General features: G+C 44.8%; 1 protein-coding gene across 4 annotated transcripts in view; it reads right to left on the bottom strand.

The window, feature by feature from the left end:
* LIN54 (lin-54 DREAM MuvB core complex component) overlaps positions 1–13,596 on the bottom strand; it is a 34,819-nt gene that overhangs the window by 11,399 nt on the left and 9,824 nt on the right. For 3 of the 4 annotated variants that reach the window (XM_035111975.2, XM_035111974.2, XM_060278408.1), the window contains exons 2-7: positions 10,218–10,291; positions 9,030–9,742; positions 8,467–8,587; positions 2,103–2,248; positions 1,220–1,372; positions 641–857 (exon numbers count right to left, since the gene is read on the bottom strand). In XM_035111975.2, coding sequence (XP_034967866.1) covers positions 641–857; positions 1,220–1,372; positions 2,103–2,248; positions 8,467–8,587; positions 9,030–9,707 — 1,315 coding nt within the window. In that variant the 5' untranslated portion in view covers positions 9,708–9,742; positions 10,218–10,291. The remainder of the gene's footprint in view (positions 1–640; positions 858–1,219; positions 1,373–2,102; positions 2,249–8,466; positions 8,588–9,029; positions 9,743–10,217; positions 10,292–13,596) is intronic. The other variant, XM_035111977.2, reaches the window with a different exon arrangement.

Genomic DNA, 13,596 nt, shown 5'->3' on the forward strand with positions numbered 1-13,596 from the left:
TGGGTTAGGGTGGGATATTTCATTATCTATTTGTATGGCATTGTTACATGTTGAAATCATTTAATTGAAAAAAAAATGTTTTTAATGAGTTATTTCAGAATTTTGGATAGAACAACAACATACACCTCCAACTTTTGCTGTTTACCATTTACTTAATCAACTCCTAGACAAGTCGTGGTGAAACAAAGCAACACACACAAAAAGACCATACATCTGCAACGTGTCCTAAAATTAAGCCTGGGGCAAACAAGCAATATTTCCAATCTGACACTTTTCATGGCTAAGGAATGTATATCACCCCCTAAGTGGCAACTACAACTTTAAAAATAGTTTGCATTTTCACTGCTGGAAGCTGTTCTTTTTAAAAAACCTAATTACTGCAATGGAGGGGAGACTGCCTGACACATGGGGACACCCCAATCTTGGTCAAAGATTCACAATGAACATTCACGGCTAAACCGTTAGTCCAACAAGTATTAGGAAATCTTTCCTACTTGGGAGTGGGCATACAACCAGCACAAACCAACGGTGCAGAACACGGAATGTTAAACAAATGCTTACTTAATGCCCTTTGTATTTGTATTTCTGTTAAGCACTTCCAAAACTGTCATGAAAACATTCAACTATGGTGACTACTAACCTTGCTGAAGAGATGCTGTGCTGATGCTGGGATTCTGAGTGGCTGGCTGTGCTGAGCTGTTGGCTGTTGTGGCAGTTACAAGCCGGACATAATGGAATTTGCTTCCAGGTACCTGAATTTGTTGAACATTGGGCGCTGTTGCCAAGGGAATGATAGTCTTAAACTGAGATGTGCTCACTCCCCCCATAGTAAGGGTCTGTACTGCAGATTTCACAGCCTGTTAAAATAGTTGTAAAGTTATTTATGTGATGTCAATATATCAGCCTCTCTTTTATTGTTGGCAAAGAAGTAGTTTCTAGTGAGTCAGCATTATTCGCCCTTGTGCTTCATTTTAAAGCACAGATCAATAAACTCTTGAAATGCTTTATAACTTTGTAATAATAATAATGTCAGGTACAGTAAGCACCTGTTTGTGACCAAATTTGCTTTAAGGTATTTCTCCTAATAGCATATCATTTCAACTCATCAGAAAAGCAAAAGTTCTCTGGATAAACAGTTAACAGTGTCTGAAACTATGCAGAGATGTGAGTCAGACTCCAATGGTGAGGCTTTCAGAACAAGAGCCAGAATGCTGCATACCTGAGTTGTATTGTTAGCTACAGCCTTTCCTGGGGAAGATGGTGTTGAATGCTGCACCGTGAGAATCTGCTGTCCCAGGGCTACGTTTAGAGGAACACCAACTGCTTTCTGGGGTGAGCTTGGAGGCTGCGAGGCGATAGACACCACTGTTAGCTGCTTAACAAACCAAAGATCTTAGGCTAAAACATTCTGTAATACAGTTCCACACAACTACAGCTCATTCAGCTTCAAAATCAGAACAGAAAACAAATGCACAAGGCTTCATGCTGTTGGGGGTTATGAGTGAACCTATTTTGGCTGGTACTCAAAGCAGCTACAGGGCACCAGGTTGGTAAACAAGTTACAACATTTTAGGCACCAGAAGCTGCCGGCAAGAAGGAAGTGCCCCCCCCCCGATAATTTTGCTCAGCTGGTAGATGTTTGGTAATCTGGGAATTCCAATTTCATTAAAAGAAACAGAGGCAGTACATTTACAGGTTTTGTTGCTGTGGATCATTTGAAACGTGATTAAAATAAATCATAAAATTGTAGAGTTGGAAGGGACCACGAGGGTCATCTAGTCCAACCCCTTCCCATGCAGGAATCTGCTGCTCAATGTTGGGCTCGAACCTGCAACCCTGAGATGGAAGAGCCTCATGCTCTACCGACTGTGATAGCCCAGGTTGAAATAGGCAGCTTGAAGCTCGGGTTCCTTGTTCTTCACTTGGAAGCTCAGGTACCATTTTAAGTAAATACAGATTAACAGAATTTAACTCACACTTTCCACATTTATGAACCACCACTTTTGAATAAGTGAAATATGTTTAAATGGAATATATCCTACTACTTCGGATCATTTTCAGAGCAACACCAAAATTATTGTAAACTTGAATAGACTTTTTACCTTGTTGGGGGACTTCAAGGGAGAAATGGCTATCTTATTTGGTGTCTGCTGTATAGCAGAACTTAAAGAAGTCCCAATGACACCGCTTTCTGAGATAGTCATCGTCTTTGGAGGTGTCCCTGGAGTGGCCTGCGACAGAACTCTACCTGTAGGAAAAAAAGAGAACAGAAACAAACTGATGATTATAGCTGGTGTCATGGAAAGAAACAGCATGTCAATTCACTGTTCTACACTGTTGCAGAAGAAGTGCTGCCTTCATTTCATGCTTCTCCCCAGGTAGCAGACTAGAAATGTCTCACATTTTCTGACAGTGTTTTCTTTCTTGTGATAAAATAACTGAAGACCATCAAGAACAAAAAGAAAACAGAAAAAGAGAGACAAAATTGACTCCAATACGCTACCAAAAATCAAAACTTCCAGATCAAAAGATTAACAATTAGCCCAGGCATCCCCAAACTGCAGCCCTCCAGATGTTTTGGCCTACAACTCCCATGATCCCTAGCCAACATGATCAGTGGTCAGGGAAGATGGGAATTGTAGTCCAAAAACCTGGAGGGCCAACGTTTGGGGATGCCTGAATTAGCCATTTTTCTCTTGTGTTAGCAACTTCCAGATAAAGATATACCGGAAATACAGCTGATTCAATTCTCACCTCTTGTATTACTAACAAAAATAGAAACCTGTTATGAAGCAGGACAAAATGCAAAGAAAAAGATGACAACAGCTGGTTACAACTAATAATCTTGTGGGAGAAGTTCTACCAACCCCATTCAGAAAGTTCTTTTAGAACTTTCTGCCAGCAATAAATCATAAGTGGAAACCACAGGGGTGCATTTACACCCTGAGATGAGACTGTGTGCATTGTATTACTGCACACAGGCAAGGGGAAGCAGCACACTTTTTTTTTGTATGGTTGTGTATATGCAAGCATGTAATCTCTCTCATGGTCCTGGTTTATCCCGTCCGAAGTCTCTGCGCCCCAACGGCTGTCCGTGGGGCACATGCGCAGAAGTGCAATCCCACGGACACAGGGACTGGACGCAGAGACACTTGCACTTTATTATATAGGACTAGTGTATTTCAGCCCGTTCAATAACGGGCGCTAGAACATCCTGGGGTTTGGAGAAGCGCTTGCGCAGCGCTTCTCCGAACCCTGGGACCTGTCCTTACTGTCGGCGGCAGGGGGACAGGAACGGAGGAGGAGAAAGCGCTGCTTTCTCCTCCTCCGTTCCTCTCTCCCAGCCGCCGACAGCAAGGAGACATCCTGGGGTTTGGAGAAGCGCTTGTGCAGCGCTTCTCCGAACCCTGGGACCTGTCCTTGCTGTCGGCGGCAGGGGGACAGGAACGGAGGAGGAGAAAGCGCTGCTTTCTCCTCCTCCGTTCCTCTCTCCCAGCCGCCGACAGCAAGGAGACATCCTGGGGTTTGGAGAAGCGCTTGCGCAGCGCTTCTCCGAACCCTGGGACCTGTCCTTACTGTCGGCGGCAGGGGGACAGGAACGGAGGAGGAGAAAGCGCTGCTTTCTCCTCCTCCGTTCCTCTCTCCCAGCCGCCGACAGCAAGGAGACATCCTGGGGTTTGGAGAAGCGCTTGTGCAGCGCTTCTCCGAACCCTGGGACCTGTCCTTGCTGTCGGCGGCAGGGGGACAGGAACGGAGGAGGAGAAAGCGCTGCTTTCTCCTCCTCCGTTCCTCTCTCCCAGCCGCCGACAGCAAGGAGACATCCTGGGGTTTGGAGAAGCGCTTGCGCAGCGCTTCTCCGAACCCTGGGACCTGTCCTTACTGTCGGCGGCAGGGGGACAGGAACGGAGGAGGAGAAAGCGCTGCTTTCTCCTCCTCCGTTCCTCTCTCCCAGCCGCCGACAGGAAGCAGACATCCCGGGGTTCGGAGAAGCGCTTGCGCAGCGCTTCTCCGAACCCTGGGACCTGTCCTTGCTGTCGGCGGCAGGGGGACAGGAACGGAGGAGGAGAAAGCGCTGCTTTCTCCTCCTCCGTTCCTCTCTCCCAGCCGCCGACAGCAAGGAGACATCCTGGGGTTTGGAGAAGCGCTTGCGCAGCGCTTCTCCGAACCCTGGGACCTGTCCTTACTGTCGGCGGCAGGGGGACAGGAACGGAGGAGGAGAAAGCGCTGCTTTCTCCTCCTCCGTTCCTCTCTCCCAGCCGCCGACAGCAAGGAGACATCCTGGGGTTTGGAGAAGCGCTTGTGCAGCGCTTCTCCGAACCCTGGGACCTGTCCTTGCTGTCGGCGGCAGGGGGACAGGAACGGAGGAGGAGAAAGCGCTGCTTTCTCCTCCTCCGTTCCTCTCTCCCAGCCGCCGACAGCAAGGAGACATCCTGGGGTTTGGAGAAGCGCTTGCGCAGCGCTTCTCCGAACCCTGGGACCTGTCCTTACTGTCGGCGGCAGGGGGACAGGAACGGAGGAGGAGAAAGCGCTGCTTTCTCCTCCTCCGTTCCTCTCTCCCAGCCGCCGACAGGAAGCAGACATCCCGGGGTTCGGAGAAGCGCTTGCGCAGCGCTTCTCCGAACCCTGGGACCCGTCCTTACTGTCGGCGGCAGGGGGACAGGAACGGAGGAGGAGAAAGCGGCGCTTTCTCCTCCTTCCTTCCTCTCCCCCAGCCGCCGACAGGAAGGACGCGCGCACTCTCCCCCCCCCCGCCTCCTCCAACCGCCGCTCCTCACGGCCAGGGAGGGTTGTGAGGAGGCCTTCGCCGGCCTCCACCCCGGCGGGAGCGGCGGTTGGAGGAGGCAGAGTGGGGGGAGAGTGCGCGCGCGCAGTCTCTGCTGTCCAATCCCTGTATCCCTGGGGCACATGCGCAGTGACCCAGGGACACACGGGACATCTGGACGCAGGGACAACATGGACATTATTATATAGGATATCGAATCCCAATTTTCTAATACTATGAGGGCAATTAAAAACAAATTTAGTCTAAATTAAACCAAACCCTCTCACTGACTGATCCATTAGCTAAGCAGACACCTTGAACAGTAGCCCACAATGTTGTTTCAAGTAGCTGGAGAAAAGAAATCCATGTTATTTTCAGAGAATGCAATTGTGCTGGATCACACTATTCTTTTAAACAAGCAGAATCAGCTATTCATTTTACATTCCAGCATTTTGATTGCAAGATATTCATTACACTCCAAAACCACTGATAAAAGTTATTGACTAGTTTTGGCCTTGAATTTTCACAGGACACTGCAGTGAATACACATGAAGTGGTGACTGGCCTGGTTTGTACAAAATGTTAAGCCATGGCTTATTAAACTATGGTTTATTAAACCACAGCTTAGCATTATGTGTGAAGCCTGCCAACCACTCAATTATGGCTTGTTTACTACCAAAAAATCATCCACTGTCTGAAACCATGGTTTGTTGTTGGCTTATAGTTCTTGATTCTTTGTTTTAACTATGACCTGGCATTTCCTGCAAGCCCACGACTTTTCCTTAAGCGTGACTTTCCTGATCACCCCACTCCAGCCATTCACCAAGCTACAAAGGCAAGAGTAGCTGAAAAACAGAAAACCTTGGAGAAACAATCCAAGGTTTATCTATCTGTGAGACATCTTGTGGTTTGTTAAACCACAGTAGCATTACATGCAAACTAGGCCACTGTGTACAACTCCTGCTTAGTAACAAAAGTGTTAAAAATATAAAAATAAGAAAGGCACTTTAATACTGGCTCTGTTGTTATGGAAAAATCAAAAGAAAGTGCTTGTTTACAGCACTGTATGTTACAAGCTTTGTCATTAACAATGCAATCTTATACATGTACTCAAAATTAAGTCTGAATTAGTTCAATGGAGCTTACTCCCAAGTGAGTTTATTTATTTATTTAAACAATTTATATACCACTTAACAACAACAATCTCTAAGCGGTTCACAAAGATACAATACAAAAATAAAAATTGTAAAAATTGTAAAATCAAGCTACAATTAAAATACCTGCTGGATTAAAAAAAAGTGTTCAGTAGCAGCCAAAAGTTTAGTAGGGAAGGGGCCTATCTGACCTCAACTGGAAAGACGTTCCATAAAATTGGCCCTACAATGCATATGCCCATATGACTAAGGGTAGCAGGCACCACTGTCATGTAAAGATGCATTCAACACACCCTGGATACAACTGATCAACCCCTCCCTTAGTGGTTTTCACCAGCCAGGATGGGCAGGGCTTAAGAGAACAAGAAGCCAGTCAGATCATTGCAAGAGTCATTCCCACATTATCAGGCTGCACAAACTGAAATTAATCTGACAGGGGAGGCACTGCATTGGACACTTTCAATGGGGGTTACAACAGTAGTTGTATCTAAGGCAGTGTTTCTCAACCTTTTTTGGGCCACGGCACACTTGTTCCGTCAAAAAAAATCACGCGGCACACCACCATTAAAAGACGGGGCAAATCCTGGGGGTTGGGAATGGGTGGGGGACTGAGGAATAGGGAGGATGAGGTTGGTGTACTTGCTGAGAGAGCCCTCGAGCACCGCCTCCGTCGTCCTGCCTGCCGCCAGCCCCCCGCTCCCTCCTGGGCTGGCCACGGCTGAGCTGGGGCTGCTGCTGCTGTCGCCACCGCCGCCTCCCTCTGGCCTCCCCGCTGGTGTAGCCGCCGCCGCCGCTCCTTGGCGGCCCGAGAGCCCTCCCCGGCTGGCGGAGGAGGACGGTGAGGAGCCCGCCGAGGTGGGGGCGGCTGCTACTGCGGCTGCTGCTGTTACTGCCGCCGCTGGACGGGGCTGCTGCTGCTCCAGAGTCCCCGCCGCCCTGCGCCGCTGCCTTATCCATTGAGCGCGCGGGGAGAGCGCGAGGAGGCGGCCTCGACCATGAAGCGCTGCCTCGCTCAGGGAGCGAGCGCGAGGAGATGACGGAGAAACACCCTTCGCGCCCTCCAGACTGACCCGGCCGGCTTCCTTTCCGGCGGGTCAGCGCTGCCTATTGGCGGCCGCAAATCGCCCTTCTCGTTGCCTCACATCGCGGCACAGCAGCCACCGTCTCGCGGCACAGTAGTGTGCCGCGGAACAGTGGTTGAGAAACGCTGATCTAAGGCAACTGTGGAAGTGAATGGAGCTGTACAAAATTTCCTCCTAAATGATAAAGGACTAATAAAGCAAACAACGTATCACATGGTGAAAGTTTTCTACACCATGCATGCTTGGCTGCCTGTATTAATACAAATGTGGTGATTTCCACCACTGCCATACATTATAATATGTTTTAAAGAGGATGGAACAAGTGGTAAGATGACTGAATAGAAAAGGCATCTCCTCGAGTAATGGAGTTTCATGGAAAGAAGTCTGAATAAATTCCTCTCTCCATGGGTTACTGATCTTTAGTCTGAATTTATATTCCAAGTGTTTAAAAATGTATAAACATTAAAATATTAGCAGATACTGTGTGGTTTCCCTTTACCTATTCAGTTTTTTTTTGTAATTGAAAAACTAGTCACATTTCTGTCATTTTGGTTCTCTGTGTGTTTGTGATGAGGGGGAAGAGTAGTATTGTCCATTTGCATCACTACTCTTGATTTATAAAGTGTAAAGTGAATATTTTAGTTTTCCACTTTTATAAAATTCCTAAAACCCTGTCCACTTTATCCTTTAAGACAGACAGAGCACTCTGCAGCTTAAAAGTAGTACTGGGTTTTAAAAACCCAGAAGTTGGAACAGTTTAAACCATCTTATTTCCCCCAACAAAGAGCCACGAAGTAGTGATAAAACACTGCAGCAATGCATAGGGGGATGAGTAGAAGAAACATCTTGACTCCGTAGCAACAGAACTAGTCAGTAGCCAGGAGTGGAGTAACAGCAACCACAGAACGCTTCAGAGCAAGTCAGTTGCACATAACACTACACTTTTAATGCACATTTATGAAGCGTGCAAGCTTTTCCACATTTACTACATGGTTAAGTTGGTTGACACTATGCACAAAATCTGAACATTTGAGAGAGACATAAAATAACAATGCTGCTGTTAGGTTTTGAAAGCGCTATTTTACATGACCCATGTAATCTGTAAATTCTTTAGGACTCTGAACTTTGACTCACTTTTCATCTTCCCTGAGAAGTTATGAGATGAAGAGCAGCAAGATTCATTCTGTGGCTGGGACCCAAAGAGCCCTGTGCATGCTCATAAAGGGCTTCTGTGAACACGCAAGTGCAGAATTATCAGATTCCCCTGATAATCACTCCTAAATGTCACTTTGGAGGATCCCCTGGCTTTTTTTTGATGGAATTCAGAAGTCAGCGGTGTAAAAGAGAAAGGAGATTTTTAAAAGCCCTCCATGAAAATCTGACAAATTGGATCCCAGCCTGTATCTGACTCAATTTGCATTTCACCCCCTTAGGAATGGCACCATGCAAGAAGCCACAAATATATAACCTGCAATGACCGGTGACACTTGTGTTGTCTGTCCTGTAACAGCTTTGCTGTTGATTGGTTTTGTGAAGATCAGCTTAGTTATCACTGGGGCTGAGGTGGGTGTCCTGGCTTTCTTAGCAATCTGAAAAGCAAAAGAAGAATCATCCCCACAGTTAGAGGAATTATTGTTTGTATGCAATAACAACCAAAATCCACACATTCTCACCTTCTGCAGTGTCTTCACTCCACTGCCCTCAAACAGATTACCTTGGAAGCAGTCCCCCCCAACTTCTCCCTCCTGCTTCCACCCATCACCAGCTATGGGTATCTTCTCACCACTCCCAAGAAGTGTCCTCTAACTGGTTTTGTGCTACTACACATCTCTCTCTAGAGGCAAGAAGTCTATTTTAAAAAAATAATCAATCATCACCTCCATTGCACTTTAACTCTTCTTTACATTTTGCTTGTCTTATTGATTCACCTTCCCCGCCTTACTCTGCTCCACTTACGTTACTGCCAACAAAAGGGAATCATGAATGGGAGCAATTTTATCACAAAAGATAATGAGAAATGGTTTGCCTTACCTGTACTGCTTTTAATTGCTGGGTCTGCAATACAGAGGATTGGGTGGTAGCATTTACCAACTGGCTCCCTGGAGTCAAGGCTGAAACTCCAATGACAGGTTTCACCTCTGACCTTCCTCCAATAGTTACCACCTTGAACTGCTGCGCTGGCAGCTTGGAGTCGCCTGCTTGCACCTGCGATGTGGCCTTCTGCGACTGAGACAGCTGGTTGTGGGGTAATGTTAGGACAATGGGCTGTCCAGGTTTCCCCAGTGTTGTTACAATGAGCTTTTGCCCTTCGGGTTTTATAGTCTGGTTGCCAATTTTCAAGTCAGTTGCCTTGTTTAGAATTATCTGGTTGGCCGATATAGTGACAGGAGTCTGAGTACCAAGTTTCTGGAGGCCACTCTGAAAGGAAGGTTGCGCAGTCACACTAGTACTGGCTTTTGTAGTGGCAGCATTGGCTATGACGTGGCTTACGCAATTGCTGGACACCATGACGGTCTCTGTGGTGATGGAAGACGTGCCAGAAGTAACAGAATCCCTGCCTGAGCTTACGTTTGCCATTCCTTCGAGTTCCATCTCCATAGTGTCACCCACAATTACAGCCTCTATGTTCTCATCTTCCTCCAGCGTTGAACCTGTGTCCATGATCTCTTCAGGTAGCAAGCTGTTCACTTCCGCTGACACCACCTCCATATTGCAAATGCGGGTGACAGGCCGAAGGCGAGGCACTGCAGTGATATTTCAAAGAAAGGAAATTGGTTTCTCAGCACCACAACAATGTGCAAGTTGCAGTGTTGGACTTATTATTGTGGGAGCCTACAAAACCGTGAAATGAACATCTACGTGGTATCGGTTGGGGCTAAAAATTTGCAGACAGATTAGTCACTGCTGTGGCTAGCAATCATGTCTAAGACAATCGTCTTTCCAACCTCCTTGAGTGGTTATTCCTGGCGGGAATATGCCCTTAAATTGTTAGTTGCCTCTTGCTTGGTTTTTCAACTTTAAAAAGAAGTATCTTTGAGCAATTATGAAAAGCTATTGATGGGGGTTAAGGAGAGTACAAAACCCTGCATGTTCTCAACCAGGAGGGAAGCTTCTTAGGACATTTCTGACACTGGAACTGTCCATAGATTGGACATTTGACTTCTATAGTGATTCCATGAAATACTGAAATATAGAAAACCATGAGTTGTGTTCAGTTACCTCAATTTCTTTTAAATCTTGTTCCACATCAGACGACCTCCAGAAGCATTATAGTGTAGCACCATCTGTTAGGGCTGAAGATGACAGGAAGATTTCAGATGTTATAAGCAAGCTGCTCCTTATAAATCCAGTCCCAATCTGCCAAAATTCCAATGTTTAAGTACTATTTCAAGTCTCTCCACCTCTAGGCTTTCTCTCAAGCACCCTCTCATAGCACATGTGGAAATCCCTTTCATAAATCTGATTTTCAACCACCGCACACATCAAAACTCTTTATCGAAACTGATTTTCAAGGTTACTGAAAACACACACACACACACACACACCATATTTTCAAGAACAGGTAAATGTTCCATGGAAAGAACACACCTCCAGAATAGCTGAGCGTAAAAACCTCAATATCAACTATAATGAGATAATTGCACAGAGGAGCAAATTTAAATTGACCATCCAAGGTACTGAACATCTTCAACAAGCTATTTAATAACAAATCAGATTAAGAGTTTTTCAAGCAGCTAATAATGTTATTTTTGTATTGCTGAAAATGTCACAGGGAGAAAAGCTGAGAAAATAGCCTACTTCTTCAATAATTGGTAGGAAGAATGCTAATGAAATTGTAAAACCTGCAAAATTCAGCTAATTTGAGATTCAGTGTGGAAAGGAGAGTTTACATGAAGTGGCAGAAGAAAAACTCAGATGTACAGGGCTGTCTTAAGCATATCTGGCACCATGGTGTGAAGATCCTCCGGCGCCCCCCCCTTCCCAGCGCGGCTGTCTGGCGGGCGCAGCGTGGCACCCCCTGGCGCCACCCAGCCTTGCCTTAGGGCCGGCCCTGCAGATGTACAACATCCACCCACTACAAATTAGTTAGCCAGAGAAGGAAAAAATAAAATTGAGAATAATGTCCCAAAATGCACAATAACCAAGGCACACTGGTGGATGCACAGTCTTAAACCACAAAATGTTTACATTTACAGTGTATAAAAATGCAATTTAGCATTCATTGACAGGAATTGTGCCTATAGACCATACCTCTTCCCTACTCTTTGCCTTATTCCATGAGCTGTTTTCTGTCATATGGGACTGCCCCTGTACCCTTCCCACTAGTTTATTCATTCTTTCAACATTTTTATACTCTGCCTTCCTACAGCACAAAGTGCTGGACAACTACAGTAATAAAAAACCCAAAAGCTATACATCAGTAAACATTCATTAAAACCACTGAATCAAACCAAGTACAATAAGGAGCAATAACAGTTTCCATACGGCCAAAATATACTTTATGGTCACAATGTCTGGCCACATAATTTTTTGTTTTTTCTTTGTGCATAATACTAATGCTGGATGTCAGGATGGAGCAACAGCAGGACTTACTAACCTGAACAGGCCACAATGAGGGCATTTATATAAAATCTCCATGCATAATTAAAAGATTAGCACTTTAGAAGGTATTCAAATGAATTAATAACATGCTGGATGTTTTCTTCATTGATTACAAAGCTGCTTTATGGCTCGATTTGTATAATTTTATGACTAACAGCCAAAACAGAGTACAGAACAAGTACAGTGTATTCATGCACGCAACACAAAGGAAGGGGGAGGTGAATTTTCCATTGATTATACCCAAATGAGCTGAAAATTACAACAACTTGCAGGTTCAGGAGATGGAGGCGAGACTGAAATAAATGCTTTTATGAAGCAGTGTTAACTTTAATTCAGATAACTGAGGTTCTCTTGCAATGAACCCCCACCTACCTCTCCAAAAGCAGCTGAGATACAGTTTCATGATGTGCTTATTTCAGAATAGACATCACAACTTCAGTAAATTTTTATATTCATGTAAGCAAGATACCAGAGGACAGGATTAGAACTGATCTGAGGTCTACCAGCCACAGGAAACTTTTTAACCTCACCATTCACTTGCAGTGGGAATACTGTATAGCCAAATAAAATAACACCAAGCAGTGATGACTCTCAGGCAGGCAAGTGCTTTTTAGAACAATTGCAAATACTCTTCTGTGATTGACTTATTTTAGAAAATAAGCACATATTACTACCTTAGCTGGACATGGAACAAGACAGGTAAGCACAAGAAATTTCACTATGGTCATGCCAAAGGAAGCAAAATAAAAAAATTCCTTCAGTAGCACCTTAAAGACCAACTACGAAAGCTCATACCAAAATATAAACTTAGTTGGTCTTTAAGGTGCTACTGAAGGAATTTTTTTATTTTGCTTCGACTCAGACCAACACGGCTACCTACCTATGCCAAAGGAAGTTATCAATATATTAGCATAAGCACTGTTTCTGCTAGTCAAAGCAAATAAACAAGGTGGATTTCAAAAGGCATGCTCCAGCTTTTCCATTACCACAAAATAACACCTTCCTTTAAAAGTGAAGAGCCCATAGTTTCAGTTAACTCATTAATCAGGTCTTTTTGACCCCCCTGAAGACATTATAGTTCCAATTTGACAAAGGCTTAGAATCATAGAATTGTTCAGTTGGAAGGGACCACGAGGATCATCTAGTCCCAACCATGGAGCTCAAACCCATAATCCTGAGATTAAGTCTCATGCTCTACTGACTGAGCTAAAAGTAGTGGTTTGGAACCAAGTATCCTAAAGAAGAGAGGTGTTGACCAATGAGAATTAATTAGCCCTTAATTCCTAAAGATTAACAGCAAAATTATTGTTTGTGGAATCTATGTAGTATACATTTTGTCAGTTTTTTTCTATATAAAAATGCAATTACCATAAAAATCTAAGATATACAGATAAAGTAAAATCATTGACTACCTTAACCATTTGTCTGTGGGATGTGCAAATTCCAGTTGTGCAGGCAGGCTAAAAGTCTCATAAATCTTTATCTTTCAACATAATCCCGAAATGATTAAGATTCCCTTGTACCCAGGAGAGCTGGTGCTGTACGATTTCAGCTTGGCACAGGGTTTGCCAGAGATAACAGCTGGTGGACCCTTAGGGCTCATAAAAGGGTATTTTAATTCAGCATGAAAGTCCTATACAAAAGCACTATTTATAACTGCCTAGGCAGAGGGAAACATACTGGTGTATTGAGCATAGTACCAAAGCAACCCTTATAGAGGTATGAACTCGAATTCTAACATACTCCCTCAAAGGCAGAGCAAGAGCCCTTTCAAGAGCTGTATTTGGTTAACAATTACACTACCTTATCGCTGATCAGAGATAGTAATTACACTACCCTATCTCTGATCTCTGATCCCCTATCTCCTTGCCAACAAAGGTCCATATAGTTAAAGCTATGGTTTTCCCAGTAGTGATGCATGGAAGTGAGAGCTGGACCATAAAGAAGGCTGATCACCGAAGAATTGATGCTTTTGAATTTTGGTGCTGGAGGAGAC

The sequence above is a fragment of the Zootoca vivipara genome, chromosome 9 (assembly GCF_963506605.1).
Source record: "Zootoca vivipara chromosome 9, rZooViv1.1, whole genome shotgun sequence".
NCBI lineage: Eukaryota > Metazoa > Chordata > Lepidosauria > Squamata > Lacertidae > Zootoca > Zootoca vivipara.